The 22,532-nt window shown below is 44.6% G+C and overlaps 1 protein-coding gene across 3 annotated transcripts in view; it reads left to right on the forward strand.

Annotated features, from left to right (window-relative positions):
- The window catches only part of ARID5B (AT-rich interaction domain 5B), a 254,225-nt gene that overhangs the window by 147,574 nt on the left and 84,119 nt on the right, over positions 1 to 22,532 (forward strand). Inside the window, exon 1 of one of the 3 annotated variants that reach the window (XM_048505141.1) lies at positions 8,760 to 9,921. The exons of the other annotated variants lie outside the window; for them this stretch is intronic. Within the exon in view, the coding sequence (XP_048361098.1) occupies positions 9,867 to 9,921 (55 nt within the window). The 5' untranslated portion in view covers positions 8,760 to 9,866. Of the gene's footprint in view, positions 1 to 8,759; positions 9,922 to 22,532 lie in introns of those variants that run through there. 3 annotated transcript variants of the gene reach the window in all.

A 22,532-nucleotide genomic window follows, 5' to 3' on the forward strand; every position in this document is an offset into this window, starting at 1 on the left:
TTATTTATTTATTTATGGGATTTTTATACTGCCCAACCCCCGGAGGGCTCTGTAGAGTGAATTTTATTTAGCTATGTATTTCATTGGTTGTCAGCTGCTTCAAACCTGACTTTGGTTGGGAAAGGGCAGGGTAAAACTAAACCATCTTTACTGTGTGACTGAAGTTAAGCCACGACAGTCTTTTTGTGCCTGGCTCCACCCCCTCTGGCAGCCATTTTGTGGCTGTACCCACCACAGAATTCCAAAACTGCCCATAGACTCAAAAAGGCTGGGGACCCTTTTGGTAGCTGGTTATGCTCCTTGCTTTGGTCACACATGTGAGTTACTTGCTTATGATCTCCTTTATTGCATCAGTTAGTTTGAAATTAGCAGCAGTTACAATCAGAAAACTAATGTTCTCTTGAAGTAGCCTAGTTCTGTCCCTGGGGTTGGCATTAAAATGTGCTTTCTCACTGGTATGAAGTGGTAATGTGCTTTCTCACTGGTATGAAGTGCTGTCGTGATGGATGTCAGGATGACCATAGTGGTTTTAAACAGGTTTATTTACAACTAACAATAAGAACTATAGGGTAGTTAACAGCTAATTAGAAGCTCTCCATCTTAACTCTCTCAGGTCTCTGTTCAAACTGTTTTTCCTGGATTTCTTAACTCCACCCATCAACTCAAATTCATAAAGACATATCATCACCGCTGTGGAATCGTGCAATGCAGCCATTTTCACCTCAGCATGCTTGTGCTAGTCTATACATTGAAGTATCTTTTCTCCCACTTGTGTTTTTCTACTTTATTATTAAACCATCCATGGGTGAAGTTGCCGTTCAGGCACAGCTGTAGAAGGTTGCAACAAGATGTAGGGCGGAGGCAGGAATCACGTTGTCCTCAAGTCTAATATTGCTTTGCTGGCACTTCTCCATGATTAAATACATCAATTCTGTGCGAGTGTTATTGATGTTCATTTTTTTGTTTTAGGAGATAGCCGTAAGATAATTCCAAAAACAAATGGAGGATTTGAAGTAACCATTTGGCATAGAATCTCTACATGCTCCATGACTTTTCTTTTTTTTTGTTCTACCAGATCAACACCAGACTTATTGGCCTACAGTAAGAAATCCATCAGCAATACATGTTGAATCCGATATTTTTAAGTCACACATGCCTTTTGTCATCTTATTTTTTCTGCATGAGGAGTATGGAATATGTTTTGATTTCCTCACTGATTACGGTGAATCCATATACTATGGAGAGCCATCTTGGGGCACAGTGGAAAGAGAGGGAGACTTGAACTCAGACTGGGCTCCCCTGTTCCAAACTCACTAGGTGATCTTTTGCCAGTCGCTATCCCATTGTCCAGGGACCAATCTTTTGGACCCTGCAGGCACCTTTGGAATTCTGACACACTATAGTGGCACAGCCACAAAATAGCTGCCACGGGAGGCAGAGCATGCCATGCAATAGCTGCTTCATCTCACCTTCAATCAAAAAGTGAAGATCCTTGTGTTGTAATGGCAGATGTTACCAATGCAACATTTTTTTAAAATTGCAGGCAGTCAAATCTCCAACAGCTATTCAGAGGCCTCTGCCCACTTTCTAAAACCACTGGGTGGCCACCAGGAAAGGTGTCTGAGTGGTGGGGGGGAGACAATGGTGCCCATGGATATCAGGTTGGAGAACCCTGCCAGAGTCTAACAGAATCCCATCATAGACATTTTGTGATGGGAAAAATTGATAACTCCAGGAGTGTCATCTTGGAAGAAGGGCAGGATACACAGATTTGTTTAGCAGGTTAGGAGACAATGATCAATTAATGTTTCCTGGATATTGCTATAAGTACAGCAGAAAATGGGACTTATCTACCTACAGAATTAGTGTTGGAAGATATAGCTGTTCTCAAATGGGTTGCCCTGGTTCTTATCCCAAAAAGAGCACAGCTGCCCAACCCAGTAGCTCTCATTGGTCTAACAGAAGGAGAGTAGTCCCACACAATTTTGGGGTTGGGGGGAGAGTATTGGTGGAATGAAAAGAACATTAAACCTTCCCTTCATTCAGTTTCCTGAATATAGAGAAACTCTTCTTTCCACACTTGGCGAGCTTGCTGAATGGAACGTTCAAACCAAACAAACTTGCCCATTCAGCTCTCGCACAATTGTTCATTTACTCTGAAGGAATCTATATTTTGATTGAATTCCGTTTATGTATTGAGTTGTTTCCATCAAAGAGCATTTATGTTGGAAACTCATTGAGAAATCTGGAAACTGACTTCGTAATAAAAACTTATCTTCACATCAGTTTCCTTTTGACTTCTGTTCATTCCACTGTCGTGGGCCATGTTCTAAATGGGTGAGAAAAAATTATTTTAAAATGAAAGTTGGGACAAGGTGTGACGGAGTCAATGGAAAACTTTGATGAGGTGAGACTTTGATAGGCTTAATTATTGATACTAAAGGGGCAGTTGAAGGAAATTGCCTGTTTCTCAGAGCAGCCTTCTCATTTCTCTTGGCAGTGTATTTATTTTAGGTTCCCCCATCCCGCCCCCTTTCACTTATTCACCAACTGCACTTAATTTCAAGATGGTTTCTTTTCCTGGGAAGATAATCAAATGAAAATGTCTTCCACAACCTCTTTATTTGCATGACTGCATAAAGATTGCGAAACAGTTTATTATTATAAAATTAGTATGGCATAGCACAGAACAAGCTGGGATTGCAGCCAAATGAAACAGAAAATGAATAGTTACATAAGGTTTTGAAGAACAGGCAGCAGAGCACAAGCACACTGTATATTCTTCTGAATTGTCTCCAGTTTCATTAATGTTTCCCTTTCAAACACGATTGCATCTCAGTTGAATAATCGTTGCCGTTGTTACCGCAGTTCTGTCTACTCTGTGCTGCAAATACACGGGAATGTGTTGCACTCAGGTTTTGTAAACTGAACATGGTTGACTAATAGGTTTGGAAGAGATAAACAATTATGAAATTAAGTGCTGTACTGTGTACATAGTTGTTAACAACAGCAAGAAGGGCTTTCTCTCCAATTGTGAAATGATACTTAACTTCAGTTCTTTTCTTTTAAAAAAAAATAATAAGGAAAAGCATGACATTTTAATTCCTGTTGAACAATTTCCTCCTTCTATTCCTTGTTTTTGTGGCAGGGTATTATTTTGCAATCAGAATAAAAGCATTATTTATGAAAGTTCTCAAATATTACATTAACTGCAAGTTTAAAGCTGCAAATCAATCTCTTATTTTATAAAAGCATTTCATTGATTTTTCTTTTCTTAAATCTTTACTCAGATTTTTAAGGACCCACTTTGTGGATTGGGATTTGGAGTGATTTTAGAAGTAAACCTGTTTTTTTGAGATGTTACCCCAGGCCTATCATTGCTTTTCAAAATAAATGATGATGATTGCTACATAAATCCCATGGTATTTTGAAATTGTTGAGGTTCTTGCATGACAAATAGAAAAGTACATTTGATACACACATCATCCAAGATTCCCTCATGTCCAGAATAACCTGAAAGTTGGATATTTTAGAGCATTTTCCCACTTACCAGTAGCTGCGCGCTACTGTAGCCAAGTAGTGCGGGGTCCCCCGGCACCCCCCACTACAGGGGCGGCGACAACGCAGCCGCCCCGACGCTGCCGCTGTCGCGCCCCCTCAGCGCGCATCATTCCTGGCGCTCTTCAAAATGATGCATTTTGATGACCCCGTGCAGAGCAGGGGGTCATGGGGAAGCCCAGGCGCACGCCAGAAATGACGTGCGCTGAGAGCAGCGCGCGGCATAGGGGGGTCGTGGCAAGTGGAGAAACGCCCTTAGAGGTCTTGCTGAAAACACAGGATAGGAAGTCTACCTGCTAACTATGGGCAGGACTCCAGCAGAAAAGCCATGTGTAACCACATGTGTTCAACAAGGGAGATGTACATGTTGCCTCCCTTGTATGCTTGAAGTCTACCTGGATTTGGAGAGGGAAGATTTCCAGTGCCTGTCTAGAATGTATATCAGAAGATGTTGGGAACAGGCATGTTTTCAATAGAACAAAGTAGTGTTAGTTTTCCTGATTAATCGTTTTCTCTTTGGAGGAGAAGGAATTTTAGGTGGCAGCAAAGAACATACATATGCCTGCAAGATATAGCTTGCACTGGTGTTTTTAAATTATGCTTAGTTGATCCAGCTGTGTGTGACTTCCATGGTTTTCTTATTTTGCCACCTTCTAAGGGAAGAGACAAAAATCAGAATAACTAGCATTTATCAGAAATTGGACAAAGTTTTAGGCCTTCACTGCACTTATTTAATGTAGATGAGCTCCCATCACTAGGATACCAGAGAAATGGTAATCAGAGAATCATAGAGTTGGAAGAGACCACAGGGACCATCAAGTCCAACCCCCTGCCATGCAGGAATTCATAATCAAAGCACTCCTGATAGATAGGCACCCAGCCTCTGTTTAAAAACCTCCAAAGAAGGAGACTCCACCACACTCCGAGGCAGTGTATTCCACTGTTGAACAGCCCTTACTGTCTGGAGGTTCTTTATAATGTTTAGGTGGAATCTCTTTTCCCATACCTTGAATCCATTACTTCTTTGTCCTGGACTCTGGAAGAACAGAAAACAAACTTGCTCCCTCTTCAACATGACATCCCTTCAGATATTTACACATGGCTATCATGTCACCCCTTAACCTCTTCTCCAGACTAAATACATTTAACTGCTTAAGCCATTCCTCATAGGGTATGGAATCCAGACCTTTTAGTTGGGTGCTGTGTGGTTTCCAGGCTGTATGGCCGTGTTCTAGCAACATTCTCTCCTGACGTTTCGCCTGCATCTGTGGCTGGCATCTTCAGATGATCCTCTGAAGATGCCAGCCACAGATGCAGGCGAAACGTCAGGAGAGAATGTTGCTAGAACACGGCCATACAGCCCGGAAACCACACAGCACCCAAGTGATTCCGGCCGTGAAAGCCTTCGACAATACCAGACCTTTTACTTTTACCATTTTGGTTGCCCTCTTCTGAACCCATTCCAGCTTTTCAATATCCATCTTGAATTGTGGTACCCTGATCTGGATGCAGTATTCCAGGGGAGATTTGACCAATGCAGCAAAGAGTGGTACTATTCTATCCCTCACTGTAGTCACTATACTCCTATTGATGCAGCCCAGAATTGCATTGGCTTTCTTGTCTGCCGCATCACACTGCTGACTCAATTTCAGTTTGTGATTTACTAAGACTCCCAAATCCTTTTCACATGTACAGTTGTCAAGCCAAGTGTCATCCATCCTATATCCGTGCATTTCATTTTTTATGCCTACGTGTAGTATCTTACATTTTCCTCTGTTGATAAAATGCATCTTGCTAGTTTGGGCTTAACTCTCTAATCTGTCCAGGTTATTCTGAATTCTGACCCTGTCCTCTGGGGCCGAAGAAGAAGAGTTTGGATTTATACCCACCTTTCTTTACTGTAAGGACTCAAGGTGGCTTATAAACTCCTTTCCCTTCCTTTCCCTAGAACAGACACCTTGTGAGGTAGGTGAGGCTGAGAGAGTTCTGAACAACTGTGACTAGCCCAAGGTCTCCCAGCAGGAATGTAGGAGTGCAGAAACACATCTGGTTCACTAGATAAGCCTCTGCCACTCAGGTGGAGGAATTGGGAATCAACCCCAGTTTTCCAGACAAGGATGTAGGTGAGGGGGGGTTCCCAGGTTTAAACCCCCATTACATGTCCGAGGCTCCGCCCCATTTGTGTGTTTTTTTGTATTTTTAAAGTGGTTTTTCTGTTTTTGGCCTACAAGAGGTGCAGTTTTTAGGCTAGCAGCACCAAAATTTCAGGATTTTTTGGGGAGACTCTCCTGATCATACCACCCAAGTTTGGTGAGGTTTGGTTCAGGGGGTCCAAAGTTATGGACTCCCAAAGGGGGTGCCCCATCTCCCATTGTTTCCAATGGGAGCTAATAGAAGATGGGGGCCACACCTTTGAGGGTCCATAACTTTGGACCCCCTGAACCAAACTTCACCAAACCTGGGTGGTATCATCAGGAGAGTTTCCTAAAGATACCCTGAAAGTTTGGTGCTACTAGCTTAACAATTGCACCCCTGACAGCAGGCACCCTCCAAATTTCCCCAGATTCTCCTTTTAAATCCACCCCCTTTGGCATGAATTTAAAGGGAGAATCTGAGGTTCCTAGTTTAAACATTGAAAGTGATGCTGTTTCAGGGTGGGGGAGAATCCACCCCCAAAAAACATCACTTTCAATGTTGTTTTTAACTGGGAACCCCAGATTCTCCCTTTAAGATGGATTTAAAAGGAGAATCTGGGCTCCCTAGATTAAACACCATTGAAAGTGATGCTGTTTGGGGATGGATTCCAGCATCACAGCAGCTGTCCAAGGGGGGGGGGCCGCAAAACTCAGATTTTGCACCAGGCTTCATTTTCCCTAGCTGCCCCGAGCCAGGAGGGAAGGGCAAAAGGGGCTGCCGGCTGGGAGCCCAGCCAGTGTAGGGGGTGGGGCAGGGGAGTCTGTCGTCCCTGGCCTCGGAGAGCTGCTTTTATAAGCACTGAGGCCAGGGGTGGGGCTTGGGGAGGTGTGGCCACACCCACAGGGGTGGGTGGGAGTGTGGCCCCACCCCCGAAATCACCCCATCAAAAATCTATACCTACATCCCTGTCTCCAGATTAGAATCCACCTACTCTTAACCGCTACACCACACTGGTATTAGCTACCCTTCCTAATTTGCTGTCATCTTCAAATTTGATTAGCATGCCCCCTATTCCATCATCAGTCATTGATAAAACTATTGAATGTCACTGGGCCCAAAACATAATGCTGCGGGTTTGTTGCCAACCCCACTTTACAGTCACCATTATATTTTGCTATATCTTACCACAACAAAACCCAGAAAGTGGATAAGACCCTAGTGCATCTAATGCATGTAATCAAATACACCATGTTGTAGTGGGTGCTAGTTATGGAGAATTTTCCATCCCATAGTTGTATATGACTACCATCTTCTCTAACAGATGAGTATTCTGGTCTTATGTGAAGCAGAGCTAAGAAATGGAAAAGATCAAACTTAGCCCATCCAAAATGTTTTCAGGAATGTATTTGAAACACTGGTAAAGATGGGATTAGATGAACACAGATGTAGTTTTAGAAAATAAGTCAGAATAGATAATTAGTTCAGAACTGGAGTTGAGCCCTTTATAATTAACAGGATTAATAGACCAATAATGCTAAGGCTTACAGTCCTAGATATCCTTGCTTGAAAAGCCACTGAAATCAACAGAGTTGATTTTCAAGGATATTGTTTAGGACTGGAGAATAAGTATTATTTTCCTAACTTCTCTAGGGATTATTTTACACCATACCAGAAGAATTCTTAGCTAACAGAAAATGAGAGACAGACTGCACATGCAGTATAATGGAGTGCTACGGGTTATCTTTGTTAACAAATCTCTGGCGGATTTCGCATGGGCCAAAAACAGTGGTGTGAAAACGGTGTAAAAGGGTTCACACCATTTTCACGCTGCTGTTTTTGGCCCATGCGGAATCCGCCTTGGATTGGTGAATGTGGTGGGTGGGCAGGATTTTTTGTAGCAGCCAGGAACATATCTATATCTGTGGGATGTAACCTGTAGAGGTATGTATTTATATACAGGTGTTTCATCCCTGGTGTAAAATCCAGAGTAGGTCCGGGGTTGGCCTCTCAAAATGTTTAACCCAGATATATTCTACTGGGCATTGTGAAAAAAAAAACATTGTTGATGAGTCAGTGAATTATTCACATCCTCTGAGCTCAGTTAAAACTGGCATGTGGAATGCACAGTAGTCAGACCCCAGTTAGTTATACAATTTTTCTGTCTGTTTTTGTTCGGCCTGTGGTCAGTGGGAGAAGAAGAAGAGTTTAGATTTATATCCCAGTTTTCTCAGCAGTAAGGAACAGAGGTGGGATCCAGCAGGTTCTCACAGATTCCCGAGAGTAGGTTACTAATTATTTGTGTGTGCCGAGAGGGGGTTACTAATTGGTGATTTTGCCACGTGATTTTTGCCTTAGTTACACCCCTCCTCTCAGCAGTAGCGTGCAGAACTTGAAGCAGTCTAGCAGGAGGTGCACCGGCGTGTGTGGCAGCTTGTGCCTGCGTGCATTCATTTCCCGCCCAAGGACTGGCGCAGTGGCTGCGTCCTTGCCACAGCCCCGGCCAGGAATGCCCCGCCCCCGCAATGCCTGGCCATGCCCCCATTGTGCCCCACCCAGCCCCATTGGAGCTACGCCACAGTGTGAATCCCACCACCATGGGAACCTGTTACTAAAATTTTTGGATCCCACCACTGGTAAGGAGTCTCAAAGTGGCTTACAATGCAGCTTACAAACTCCTTTTTCCTTTGCCCATAACCAACCCCTTGTGATAGGTGAGGCTAACAGTCCAAACAGAACTGTGACTAGCCCAAGGTCACCCAGCAGGCTTCATGCGGAGGAGTGGGAGACAAACCTGGTTCACCAGATTAGAGTCCCTCGCTCATGTGGAGGAGCGGGGAATCAAACCTGGTTCTCCAGATTAGAGTCCACCACTCTTAACCACTCTAACTAGACCACTCCTTCCACTCTAACTAGACACCAAGGTCATTCTGTCTTCTTCCTCTATCTTTTTCATTTAGAAAATAAATGTGGCAACTGCTACTAAGAATTTCAATTACACAAGTGATATCTTCTCAGTACTTTTCTCAGATCCCTTCCCTTTGTAAGTTAGATGATGTATGCATGCTATGAACATTTTCTTTTACTTGAGTAAACATTATTCTTCGTGTTTTGCCAGTCAGTGTTTGCCTTTTGGATCAATGGACCTACTTTGTACAGATTTGTGCTTGCTTTAATTGGGGGGGGGGGAGGTGATTTTGCCCCACAACTTTAGTTAACGTACGTTTCAAAATGCTCTGGGATCCATTTCCAATGAGGCGTTACATAAATGTCAAATTATGCAAATCAAAACCACCCATGTTTCCAGTGTTTATTTGGCTGATTATCTGCTTTACCTTATGAACAGCGTGTGGCATTTCAGGATCCATCTAGACTAAAATAAGAAAGCCTTATTTGCCAATTATGGTTTTCCATATTCCAAACACGCGTTTCTTCTTTCTGTAAATTATAGATGTGACCTTTACATTCCTTTCATTAAAAAAAAACCCTCAAGAATTTGCATCTTTTTTCTTTCTATAAATATTAAAATATATTAAAATAATTATCCAGGCCAGTTGCTTCAGAGAAGACAAAGCGTTTGGGAAAGGAGACGAGTTGCACAACAGTAATGTAAGCAGAACAAGCAGCGTCACGTGTAGCATTTCTAAAGTGCTCACTGTATAATTTTATAGCTCCAGTGTTTTTAAAGAGTGCTGATGATGCACTGGGCAAGGAGTAGATCATTCTTATTGCGAAACAGTTATTAGTTACTTGTCCTTTGAAAGCTATACTTTAAAAGAGCGGGGGGGGGGGGGGGGGAGTATGCAGTCATCCCTCATGCAGTGTTAACAGTAACAGAACATTTTTAAAGCCTAACAAAGACTGGCTGTTAGAGAGAGAGAGAGAGAGAGAGAGAGATATTTATCAAAGCGTTTGTCAGGCAAAATAAATGTTTGGCATATTTACTAAGGATGGACTGGAAAAATGTCTTGGCCGGGTGTCATGTGCCCTTTCCTTCCTTCAAAATCTGCCCTGATTAGTTTGTTTTAATCTAGTGTTCTTTGCATTTCGCAGGGTGGGTCTGTTGCTCAGGAAACTGTTCAGTCCCCTCCAGCGATATTTTAAGTGGAACTGACTACTTTTTAAAATAAAAAAGGAAGCGATTGTGCAGAATTAACGCAGTAATCTAATACTAAATGTCTATGATCTTTTTAGGTCTGTGTAAACAGCAAAACAGAAAAAGGAAACAAGGTGCATGCCGAGACAGTTCAGTCTCTCTATATATTTATTCATTTGTTCTACTGTTTATTCAAGGGGGGGGGGGGATTCCATTTCTTTCTCAATATTACAGATTTTTACAGAGTCCCATTCCCGTAGTCTTATATAATGCTAAGCCTGTGGACATATCAGGCTGTTTTTTTAAAGCTGTAAACAAAGTTTAAAGCTAGCAGTTTTGCTTGAGATCTGTTGAGCGCATGTTAAAAATCCATTGCTTTGTGCCCAAATTTTATTTACACAGTTTAAAAGCTGTTTTTTAAAAAAAAAAAAACCCCAAATATACCCATTAAACCAAACATGCAACCCCTCCCACTTCTTTGATTCAGCCTAGTATAAACTAGCCTTAAGTTTGGTATAGGCCAGTGGTGACGAACCTTTGGCACTCCAGATGTTATGGACTACAATTCCCATCAGCCCCCGCCAGCATCAGGGGCTGATGGGAATTGTAGTTCATAACATCTGGAGTGCCAAAGGCTGTAGATTTGAGAAACTATCAGTTAGTCAGTGATTTCACATGCCATATTGCATATCGATCCCCCCCCCCCCCCCAGTCTGCATAGCTTTGACTCAACGCTAGATGGCAACTGAGAGTTTTCTGACAGGGAATAACTCTGCTTGATTTAATAATATCAACACTAGTGTTTAAAGCATGGCAAAGATTGATTTTTCTCTCCCTGTGTTTTTTTTTAATATACATGTAACTTCTGGGGCTTTGTTGACATCAAATAATAAACCAACGAAAGGGCATGGGAAAGAAATATGTAGACAGCCGCAGAGAAAAACTGCTTTTGTCCAAATAAGGTTTCCTTTCTTAGCTTCCTCATCTGTTAGATAATGATCAAATGACAATTGGTCATGAGTTAATAATGCTGGATGCTGAAATATGCATGCCATGTGGTAGGAAAACAGCTCTTCTGCTAAGTACAAGCACTGCAGAGAGTTACACGGCAGGGGGAAAAAAGTGAGGAAATGTCTGCAATATTTAATGGCACTCTAGCTTAAATGCAACCTTTTCTCTAAGAATCAATATCCCCCCACCCACCCACCCACCCAAACACATTATTATATAACTATCCCCTTTGTTATATATTGCTGGTATGTGAAGAACAATCTGTTTTATTTTAAATTGCTTATAGATTTTTTTTTATTTTGTGGTGCTGACTCTACAAAACAGCAGTTTACAAGGGTTTTTGTCCTGAATGGGTAAAAAAATGCTTTTGTGCTGGGAAGGGAGAAAATCCCTTTTCATCATCTTCTGTCTAGTGATGTTTGTCATTCCCTTTACAAAAATTCTCCCTCTGTTTAAAGAGCTATTAGCATGTTACATGTTTCGCGTAATCTGAAGCCGAAGGATCAGAGGACTGCAATCCATTTTCCTCCTTTTATTATTTATTCCAAATAAATCCTTGCAGCATGGGGGAAGGAGTCAGTACAGGGGTGGCCAACCTATGGTTCTCCAGATGTTTGTGGACTATTATTATTATTTATTCAATTTGATAAACCGCCCTACCCCCGGAGGGCTCAGGGTGGTGTACAACAACAAACAACAACACAATAAAACAAATCGAATAGCCCCAGTTAAAATAATACAAAACCTTAAAACTATAGCAGCAGTAACCGTCAATAAGTAATTAACAATAAGAGACGTCTGGTATCAGACCCCAGTGATCAAACTCTGGGAGGGAGGGGATTGGCAGATGGCCAAATACATAGCCAGTGCACATGGCAACAAGAGTTCCCATCAGCCCCTGCCAGCATGGCCAATTAGCCATGCTGGAAGGGGCTGATGGAAATTGTAGTCCATGAACATCTGGAGAACCATAGGTTGACCACCCCTAAGTCAGTACCTTAAAGAAAAAAAGCAGGGGAGTGGCAACTGAGTTTTTAATATGTCAGGGCTCCCCAGTCTTTCTGAATCTTAGAGTTGCCTCCCTATGCTCCCGTTAAGCATTCCCCGGAGCTGCGCAGCAGTCCAAGAACGCTACATGGAACTGAGCCACCCAGGAAAGCTCCCCCTGCCAGGAGACTCCTCATCTGCATGGGACCAATGTGGTGGCTGTACACGTGCAACTTACTGGAAACATTGGTTGCCACGTCTGCAACTGTGGCAGACCTCCCACTGGGAGCTGCTGGCCCCCACCACTGCTTGATAGGCTGGAGGCGGGGAATAAAAGAAAAAACTGCTGTGGCATCAGTGGTGTGACATCATTTGTGGGCTGAACTCAAAAGTGATGTCATATTGGTCTGGAATTCAGCAGGAACTTCGTGCTTAGACCATCGAGTTCCTGCTGAATCTTAGCAGTGTGACATCATTTCCAGGTTCCACCCAGAAAGGATGACACACTGTTGATGTGACAGCACCACACCATGTCATTCCCCGCCCCCCTGTCCCTTGCTATGTCCCAGCTTTTTGCTTGCAATCCTGCTCAGCCCTGGCAGGCACCTTTTGGAAATCTGAAGCAGGGTTTTGAGCACTTAAACACAATGGCTGGCACAGGAAGTAAAGCCAAACAAAATGGCTTCCCTAGAGGTCAGAGCCAAGCACACATGAACAGAGATGGGGGATGTAAACAGACATTTATGTACACAGAAAAAACCTAGGGGATAAGATGCACACAGAAAAAAAGGACCAATGGGGGAAAAGAAAAATGAAATTCACACAGAGAAGACAACTGGGGAAAGGGGTGCTCTACTGCTTTGGTACTTCAACTCCCACCATCTCACAGCTGATCTACAGACCCTGTTTACAGGATCCTGGATCCTTCTCCAGTTAACAGTGGGGACGATGCAAGTGAAAACCCCTTTTATTTGTATGAAGGCAGTCAGTCACTTTCTCAGTGGCCCCGCCTACTTTCCTCAAGTGCATGTTGTGTTCCTGGTAAGTGCCTGCAGGAGCCATGGCACCAGTGGGGGTCCTATTGGGGAACACTGATTGACTGTTTAAGCTGTTCTTTGCTTAATTGTTGGGTTTAGTGGGGGTTTTTTATATTGCATATTTTAAAAACTTGATTTAATGTTTTTGATTGTTTACCATCCTAAGCTGGGCGGAAAGGTGGTGTTAAAATGTTTTAATATTAAATAAAAACTACTACGCCAGGCAGTGCTTAGTTTATCTTTGTCCTTATATTAATCAGCTTCATATATTTATTTTCTCATGAACATTAATTGGATTTATACCCCACTGTTCCTCCAAAGAGCTCCGCGTAGTTCTCATATGGCATACTCCCAGCCAGCCAGCTTCTAGGACCACATCTGTGAAACTCTGTCTAAGTCCTTCTAACTACTGTTTGGCTTGTTCACTTGCATGGGCATCCCTTTTGTCTTCCTTATTACCGGTACATCCTCTGAGGTCTATACAGCTTTAACATATTTTAGTAGGCTCTTTTTTCAGAGAGAGGGAGGTTTTCCTTGTGTGTTTGGAGTTCTACTTCTAGCTTCAAATAAGGGGTTCAGAGCCCATTGTGAGCTGGAGATATTCTGCCAGGTGCCAACTGGAGCTTATGGGTCAGAAGGCTGAAAGCCAATCTTAACTTTTCAAGTGAGATGTTCTCACTTGAAGGATAATATTCTTCAGTAAGATCCGGGGTGGCTCCTGCCTCTTCTTCCATTATTCGCATGGGACGTCTCCTTGGAAATGTTTATGCCGCTAGTCTCAGATTCAGTGAAGGAGCATGACCATCTGCTTAATTTTTAAGCACAGGTATAGTCACATGAATGATTCCATTAATATCCTCTTCACAGGTGCCAAACTCACAGCCCTACAGATGTTATGGACTACACTTCCCATCATCCCCTGCCAGCATAATGCTGGCAGGGGATGATGGGAACTGTAGTCCATAACATTTGGAGGGGCGTGAGTTTGACACCTAGGCCTGTGTCTATTTCATCTAACTTCTAACAGTTGTTGGATGAAAATAGGCACTCTTGTTGGACGTGACAGAAGAGAAGCACTCCATGAGTTGGGGTAAAGGAGGACAGTGTGATGAGGCTGGCTGGCATGACGGGGAGGATGGCATCTTTCAGCTGACAGATGCTTATAAAACGTGCCTTTTCCTGACACCTATGGAGCACATGTTTTACGATACCAGCAGTACATTGATTAAAGTCTGTCCTATACAGATATTCAGAGTATAATCAACAAGCTAATCGGGAGTTCACAAGTTTACATGTAGAACGTGGCAGGTTGTGGCTCAGACTTCACCTGGTGTGTTTCCATTCTTAACTGTAAAATAAAACGGGGAACGAGAGCAGACGGCTTCTTTTGTAAAAGAGACTGAAACAGCAGAATCGCTCTAAAATTTAAAACAAGCCATGTGTTGCCATGTAAACAGATTCCCAAAAAGTACCCCCTTCTCCTTGCTTCTAAATGGAGAATATTTTTCTAGGAAAAGCAGCGAATTGTTTTCCCCCTGCATATTGAATGGAAGATCTCATTTCAAAACAAATTGCTGAGCCGCAGTTGCACATGAATGGACATGTGAGCGAAGAAATTATGCTGAGTAGCCCCCCCCCCCCCATCCCCTCCACACTCAGACTGTTCCAGCAGCGCCACTGAAACTGGTAGTATCACTCTGGCTCAAATGGTCATAAGATCGCAGTTAGTCTCTCTTGCAAATATTAAAGAGAGTTTACAAATGCATTTTGGCAGGTTTAGTTTTAAATTCACGGGGGCGTGTCCTTTGCAGAAATGGTATTTTGATGTACAAACAAGGCAAAATGAAATAAGCTATTCAGACAGAGACCCCAAACCTGTGTACCAAAATCAAGGCAGCAAATATATACGTATGCACATAACATGGAACACCGTATTAGAAACAGGTTTTGATACTTGGCCTTTTTTAATAGCAGGATGTTTAGAATGCTGCCAGAAAGCAAAAGCTTTGAGAGGTTAAGTACCGTTCCATTGAAGTTAATGGGCACCATCTTGTGGGGAGTTCTCCCATGGAATTCCCATTAGTCAATTTCTGATTGATTTTATTATGCTGCCTGTCTGTGTGGTGGAGTGATTAAAGTGTCAAACTAGGAAGACCTGGGTTCAAGTTTCCACTCATCTGTAAAACCATTTGGGTGATTTGAGGGCGGTCATTCTTTCTCAGCCCCACCTACTTCATCGATGGGGTTGCCAACTTCCAGGTAGCAGTTGGAAATCTCCAAGGAAAGGGTGAAATAGACATGTGCAAGACAGGCAACCAGTAACATTACCAGAACTGAAATAGTCTCAGAAAACAAAAATGTCTTCCCTCTTGATTTTGCCCCCGTTGATTCAAACTGGCCCAACCAACTGACCAGCTAAACCAGGGGCCAGCAACCTTTAACACCCAAAGAGCCATTTGGACCCGTTTTTCACGGAAAAGAAAACACTTAGAGCCACAAATACTTTTTGACATTTAAAATGAAGATAACACTGTATATATATATTTTTTACCTTTACACTTTGTATAAACAATTATAGTGTGTTATGAAATCCATGAAGTTCTACATCATCGTCATCAGCCAACCAAGCAGCTGGGACAGGGAAGCCAGAAATGGCTAGGGATAGCTGTCTCGGGCTGTGCCTCTCTAGGAACAGGGACTCTTTCCCATTAACCCTTAGGGTGACTCTCTGAAGGAGGCTGAAAAGACCCAAGCCATGCGGAGCCACAGTACAAGGACGAAAGAGCCGCATGTGGCTCCGGAGCCGCAGGTTGCAGACCCCTGAGCTAAACTGTCAGTTAACTCATCTGCTGTTTAGACAGCTTTGGCCTTGCAGCTCCAGCAAAAGAATTTCAGCCAGAAAGGAGGACATTAAGAAATAGTTACCACCAAAATAGCAAATGTGAAGGGAAGGGATAAATCTAAATACTGTAAACCACTTTGTTTATTTTTACGCATAGATAAGCATGGAGGTCAGGCAAAATGGAATGCATTTAAGGGGGTGTGGTTTAGGCTGAGCTGTAGCTATTTTGGATCTTTATGGGTAGCATCAGCTTAGCGGTTCACTGCTAAATTTGGTCTTTTTTGCTTTCATATTTGTGGTCTTAACTTTAATTGTAACCTGATTTTGACCTTTCCCTGCTTTTCCTGCTGAGAAAGAGTCAGCATGGCTTTTGCAGAGGCAAATCCTGTCTTACAAACTTACTAGAGTTCTTTGAGGGTGTAAACAGGCATGTGGACAGGGGTGAACCGGTGGACATTGTCTACTTGGATTTCCAAAAGGCTTTTGACAAAGTTCCTCACCAGAGACTGTTGAGAAAACTCAGCAATGAAGGAATAAGAGGGGAAGTCCTCCTATGGATTAAAAACTGGTTGAGAAACAGGAAATAAAGAGTGGGTGTAAATGGGAAGTTCTCACAATGGAGAGATGTCGGGAGTGGTGTCCCCCAAGGATCCGTTTTGGGACCAGTGCTCTTTAACCTATTCATAAATGACCTGGAAGTAGGGGGTTGGAGTAGCGTGGTGGCCAAGTTTGCAGATGAAGTACCAAATTATGTAGGGTGGTAGAGAACCACAAAGGATTCGCGAAAAGAGCTCCAAAGCGGACCTTGATAAATTAGGTGAGTGGGCTCAGAAATGAGCCTAAATGTCACAGTTCAATGTAGCAAAATGCAAAGTGATGCCACATAGGGGCAAAATCCAAGCTTCACATACCACGCTACTGGGAGGGTCCCAGTGCTATCAGTTCACCCAGACCAGGAAAGGGATTTAAGAAGCGTCTTTAGTTGATACAGTTCCATGGGAATGTCCAACTCAATGCATAACAGCTGTGAAAAAGGTAAACTCTATGCTGGGGATCATTAGAAAAGGAATTGATAATAAAACTGCAAAGATTGTCATGCCCTTATGCTCTATAAAGCAGTGGTGCGATTGCACTTGGAGTACTGTGTCCAGTTCTGGTCGCCGCATCTCAAAAAGGATATTGAGGAGATAGAAAAAGTGCAGAGAAGGGCAACAAGGATGATTGAGGGACTGGAGCACCTTCCCTATGAGAAGAGGCTGCAGCGTTTGGGACTCTTTAGTTTGGAGAGGAGGCGGCTGAGCGGGGATATGATTGAAGTCTACAAAATTATGCATGGGGTAGAAAATGTTGACAGAGAGAAATTTTTCTCTCTCTCCCAATACTAGAACCAGGGGGCATTCATTGAAAATGCTGGGGGGGGAAAGGTGGTAGGACTAATAAAAGGAAACACTTCTTCACGCAACGTGTGATTGGTGTTTGGAATATGCTGCCACAGGAGGTGGTGATGGCCACTAACCCGGATAGCTTTAAAAGGGGCTTGGACAGATTTATGGAGGAGAAGTCGATTTATGGCTACCAATCTTGATCCTCTTTGATCTGCGATTGCAAATGCCTTAACAGACCAGGTGATCGGGAGCAACAGCCGCAGCAGGCCATTGCTTTCACCTCCTGCATGTGAGCTCCCAAAGGCACCTGGTGGGCCACTGCGAGTAGCAGAGAGCTAGACTAGATGGACTTTGGTCTGATCCAGCTGGCTTGTTCTTATGTTCTTATGTTCTTATGTTCTTATGATCCCAGGGGGCAAATCACTGTATGTTTTAACGCTAGGGACTGAGAATTCAGTTGTTTTCAAGCAAATGCCCCGCCTTGCCAGAGGAGTAGAGCACATACATCAACTATCGAGCCAGATCCAGTGCTTCTTGCAGAATTAGCATTCTAACACAAAGGGGCAAATCCCCAACCGGACCTGAATATGTCAGAAGAATGGTCTAAAGAAGAAGTTTCCACATTTGGCGTTTTGAAAACAGGCAATGGCCCCTTCCGCACACGCAAAGTAATGCGTTTTCAAACCACTTTCACAGCTGTTTGCAAGTGGATTTTGCCATTCCCCACAGCTTCATAGAGCACTGAAAGCAGTTTGAAAGTGCATTATTCTGCATGTGCGGAATGAGCCAATGAGATCCAGAATAAATGGCTGTCATAAGGACCCAAAATTGTGGAGATTCCACAAAATTGTAGTAGTGCACTGCTGACCCAGCAGCACCGTGGTAGAACGTTGGGACTGGGTGGGGGACCCCCCCATTTAGGCCACATACAACAAACAGTCTCAAAAGTACTTTTCACCATCAATCATTTAAATCTGCTCGCCCTACCATCAGGGCAACAGATCACCCCCGTAGAAAGACACTTCAGGCAGTCAGACCCCCTCCCCCACGCCAAGGTCTACTACCGCCAGCTCCCAGACCGAACCTGGCGGGGACCGGCCCCCCTCATAACCTGGGGAAGGGGGTATGCTTCAGTCCTTCTCCCTACAGGTCCTCTATGGATTCCAGCCCGACATGTCCGACCGGCTCGAGGAACGATGCCAAACGAAGCCAGGCCACACCACGAAGATGGAACAGGTCCCCCCGGAGTACCCCGTCCCATAGCTTCAGCAGACTTACAATCAGCATCGGAACGACCCGAAGATCCAGAGGATCCGCCTAACCCGAAGACTCCCGCAGCAGCCGGCCCGCCTCTAGACGCCCAAGAATCCCAAAGCTGCAGCCTCTGCGGCTATCACTGCGGATTTTACAGCCATCAGCAGCTACTCATACAACTACCCCCCACCGGTGACAATCGGTCACCCCCTGCAGGATCTTCATCTACAACCGCCATCCTCCTTTCCTCCCCACCGCCCCCGGCTGGAATTTGAACTTACAGCCGGGAACATCCCTGATAGGTTAACCCTTGGAACTCTCCGCTGTTTTCAGCCACTTGAACATTGTCGGAACACGCCTTCTTTCACAACCTTGCTCGCAAGAATCACCGAACTTGCAACGCTAAAGACTATCAGTAGCTCTCTCTACAATCCTCAGAGATCCATGGACTCTAACGCCATCACTCTATAGTCTTGGTAGTCAAACAGCAAGAGCCATGCATTGGACAATTATGCAACCACGGGTTGCCTTCTTTCCGTACATCACCCAGCCTATGTATCACTTAGCCATGTTTTATTATTTAAATTTATTGCATGCCCCAATTTTTGAAGTTATGTTATTTGTTATTGCTGCATTTCCGCCTGTCTGTCTGCCGGGACTCTCTGCTACCGCCTCACCATCGTCCTACCCCAGGCTCCACCCCAGGAGCCCGGACGCCGCCGCCGCCGCTCCGCTCTGCCTTTCGATCCCTCCTGTCAGAACGATGCGGTCGCCCTCTCCAAAGCGGAGTCTGTCTCCCTCGCAACTTCCCTTGTGGGAGCCCCCGGACTTATTTCCTGTACTATTGGCCAGCCGGCCTGTGCCCTTGCGAAGTCCACCAACTCCACCTTCATTGCCCTGGATGCCCAGGCCTCCGAGCAACAAGAACTTCGTTAAGCGACTTTAGATAATCGTGCCGCCATTGACTGCATTACCAGAGCGGTGAGAATGTACATAATATGTGTTGTTTTGATCTTTCTGATAATTCCCAATTGATTACGTGAGCTGCAAGAAGTTGTATCTAATCTGAAATATTATGTTCTGCCCCATTGGTGGTCAGCCCTCTGGAGCTGGCTGCCGGGAGGATGGTTGAGTGCTATTGTACAGCTCTGCATTGGTTTAATTGTGTGCCTCGTTATCGGATCTTGTTTCGTTCAATACGTGTCTAATGTTGCCTGCAACGTGTGTAAGAAGCCCCTCGAATTTCCCTTGCCCCGCAACCAAGTTCTAATGTTACACAAGCAGCTTGGTCAGCTTGACCAGACGGCGGAGGAGACAAGCGTCCCTTTAAATCGCCCCTTAGCGTTTCGGCCCCCCTTTTTCTAAAATATAAAAAAGGAGGAGATTTAGTAGTGCACTGCTGACCCAGCAGCACCGTGGTAGAACGTTGGGACGCCAACGGACCTACGGCCTTGCTGGTCGCACCGCACCCCCACTCCTCATCCCCCCATGAGTCACGGGTCATGAACTGTCTGGCTCAATCACCGGGCGCAGGGACAATGGTCTTGCCCCCAGGTGAGGATTAGGCTCAGATGCTTACGCTCCTCTCCGCACGTAGCCAGGTGAGATCATGCATCACATGATGATCTCCCGACCTCCCGCCTCCCGCTCTCCCGGAACTCCCCCCGGTCCTCCCTCCTACACGCCCCCGATGGAATAACAATAAAAGGTGCCAGGAACCGGCAGACGGGAGACTCGCTAGGAACACGGACCTCCGGTCTCCCGCTGCTGGCGATCTCCACCAGATGTTATCTCCGCGTCTCGTCTCGTTCTTACGCTGACCGCGTGGGTCGACTACACAAAATGTTGGGAGATGCCATGCCAAGTATGCTGCAGCGATGAAGGGAACTGTTTCCAAACGGGCTGCCCCTTTCTGACACAGAGAAGATGCTTCTTGGCTCTTACTGTTCCAGTGGTGTGGAGGAAAGCTAGGCGCATTGCTTTGAGGAAGAGGTGCTTTGGCGAAGAAGCAACTGAACACCTTGGGGATCACTGGTCTAGAGCTAGACAGCACAGTTGTTGACTCCAAGAGGTCTTTCTGGTTCAAAACATGTGACTGGAGGGAGCAGGCAAACAATCCCATTGTTTTGCCTAGGACTTTCATCCCAGTGATACCTAATTGGATTGGACTTCACAGCTATGGCAAACAGGATCGGGCTCCCAGTAACCTCTTCCTACATCATTAAGCAGGGCCATTAGGGAGTTAGAACTAGAAAAAGTGTAGGAAAATTTGCCATGACAACGGATCAAGGGGCAGGAGAGAGTTCTATCAGGAAGACCTGTTGACAAATAGCGATCAAACATCCGCAAATGCATTTAACCCCCTCCATCTTCCAGCACCACAATCCTGATCCAGTTCAAATTCCTCCTCTTCCTGGAGACTGCTTTCAACAGGTATAAGATGGGAGATCTGTAATGTGTCACCAAGTTTAGCTCTGCAACTAGACGTCATGCAAAGATTGCAGAATAAACAGATGCTGCCCACAGGCTTAAACTCCAGTTGAAACGAGAGAAAAGGAAATAATTATCTGTGAAGATGGCCAAGTGGGCAACCTCATTTCCTCCATTTAACACAGGCTTCAGCTACTGTTATTAAGCCATTCAGCTTTTTTCATCAGCCACCATTTGTTATCCCTGCTGTGCTGCTTTCCTTCCTCTCAACCCCTTATAACACTCTTAACGCAGGAATAAATGCAACAGGTTGAAATTTTTATAATGCTATGACCTGAAGGCAAGCGGGGGGGTGGAGAATGGCTATCACAGTACATTACTGTCATACAAAAATAGTGTCTTTTTAACATGTTTCCAAGAAGCCCTGCTACCTAGAAGCCAAAAGAGAATGGTCTTGTCAGGAAATAACTACAGTGATCAGAGAAGAGGGAAAGCAGGACAGCCATTTACTGATTGCTTAATAGATTTGCTAATATAAAATAAGATGGGAAATTGTGCAGGTTGTCAAAGTTTACTTACTCAATTTGTCCAGCAGCCAAAGGAGTCTAAGAATACTCTACATTAAATCTGCATGAAAGATGCGGACATATCAAATTAAATAATACATTCTATTCTCATTAAAAGCCCTTGGTTACAGCACGCATTTTTGACAAAATGCTAAGTGCACTTTCACTACACAGGCAGCCCCATGCCAACTTGGCCATGGCAGGCTGTGGGGCTGATGTGACGCCACCCCGCTGCTTTCATGGAGGCTTCCCAGCAGTGCGGAAAGGCTTGAACAGTACAAAACCTCCCCGCCACTGAGAAGTCCCCATTGGGCGGAAAGTCCGAGGCCCAGGCCACTAGTGTAACGCTGTCAAAAACCTGGAGGATCTTTGCCCCTGGCCATGCCCCCGGCCTGCCCCCATGGAGATGGCGGTGGCAGGGGCCCTGGGATCCTGGCACAGCATCAAGTGCAGCATCCCAGTGCCAGGGAACACCATAGCACACCAGTGGAATTGCCCCTTTGCTGGGTCAAGTGCCTTGGATAGGGCAAATCCACCAGCGTGGCCATGTGCCACTCCCACAAGCAGAGTCAGACCTCTCTTTGGATGGGGCCATTAATGTTTCTGATTATGTTGACATGTCTTCATGTCAATCAAATTCATGCATTTAAAAAATCTCCCAACAAAGGCCTTTCCAGCATGCACAGCTTAGCACAGATTTACCCAGTGGTTAAATTTTGTGCCTTGGAAAAATGTTCTGTGAAATCATTCTGTACCTTCCATTTCCTCCATCATTCTTCCCCTTGTCTCTTGAGTTGCATTTATTCCACCTGCTACTACTGAAAATGTATTATTCTTAATGGGAGTGGGATGTCATCCATGATGCAGAAGAACGACCCTCCCCTTCAGCCATTTTCTCCTCCTCAGCAGTGGTGTAGGAGGTTAAGAGCCCGTGTATCTAATCTGGAAGAACCGGGTTTGATTCCCAGCTCTACCGCCTGAGCTGTGGAGGCTTATCTGGGGAATTCAGATTAGCCTGTACACTCCCACACACGCCAGCTGGGTCACCTTGGGCTAGTCACAGTTCTTCTGAACTCTCTCAGCCCCACCTACCTCACAGGGTGTTTGTTGTGAGGGGGGGGCAAGGAGATTGTAAGCCCCTTTGAGTCTCCTGCAGGAGAGAAAGGGGGGATATAAATCCAAAACTACTACTACTACTCCTCCCTCCCATTCCATTTTATAAGGTTTTAAATC

Source organism: Sphaerodactylus townsendi, linkage group LG08, assembly GCF_021028975.2.
Source record: "Sphaerodactylus townsendi isolate TG3544 linkage group LG08, MPM_Stown_v2.3, whole genome shotgun sequence".
Taxonomy (NCBI): Eukaryota; Metazoa; Chordata; class Lepidosauria; order Squamata; family Sphaerodactylidae; genus Sphaerodactylus; species Sphaerodactylus townsendi.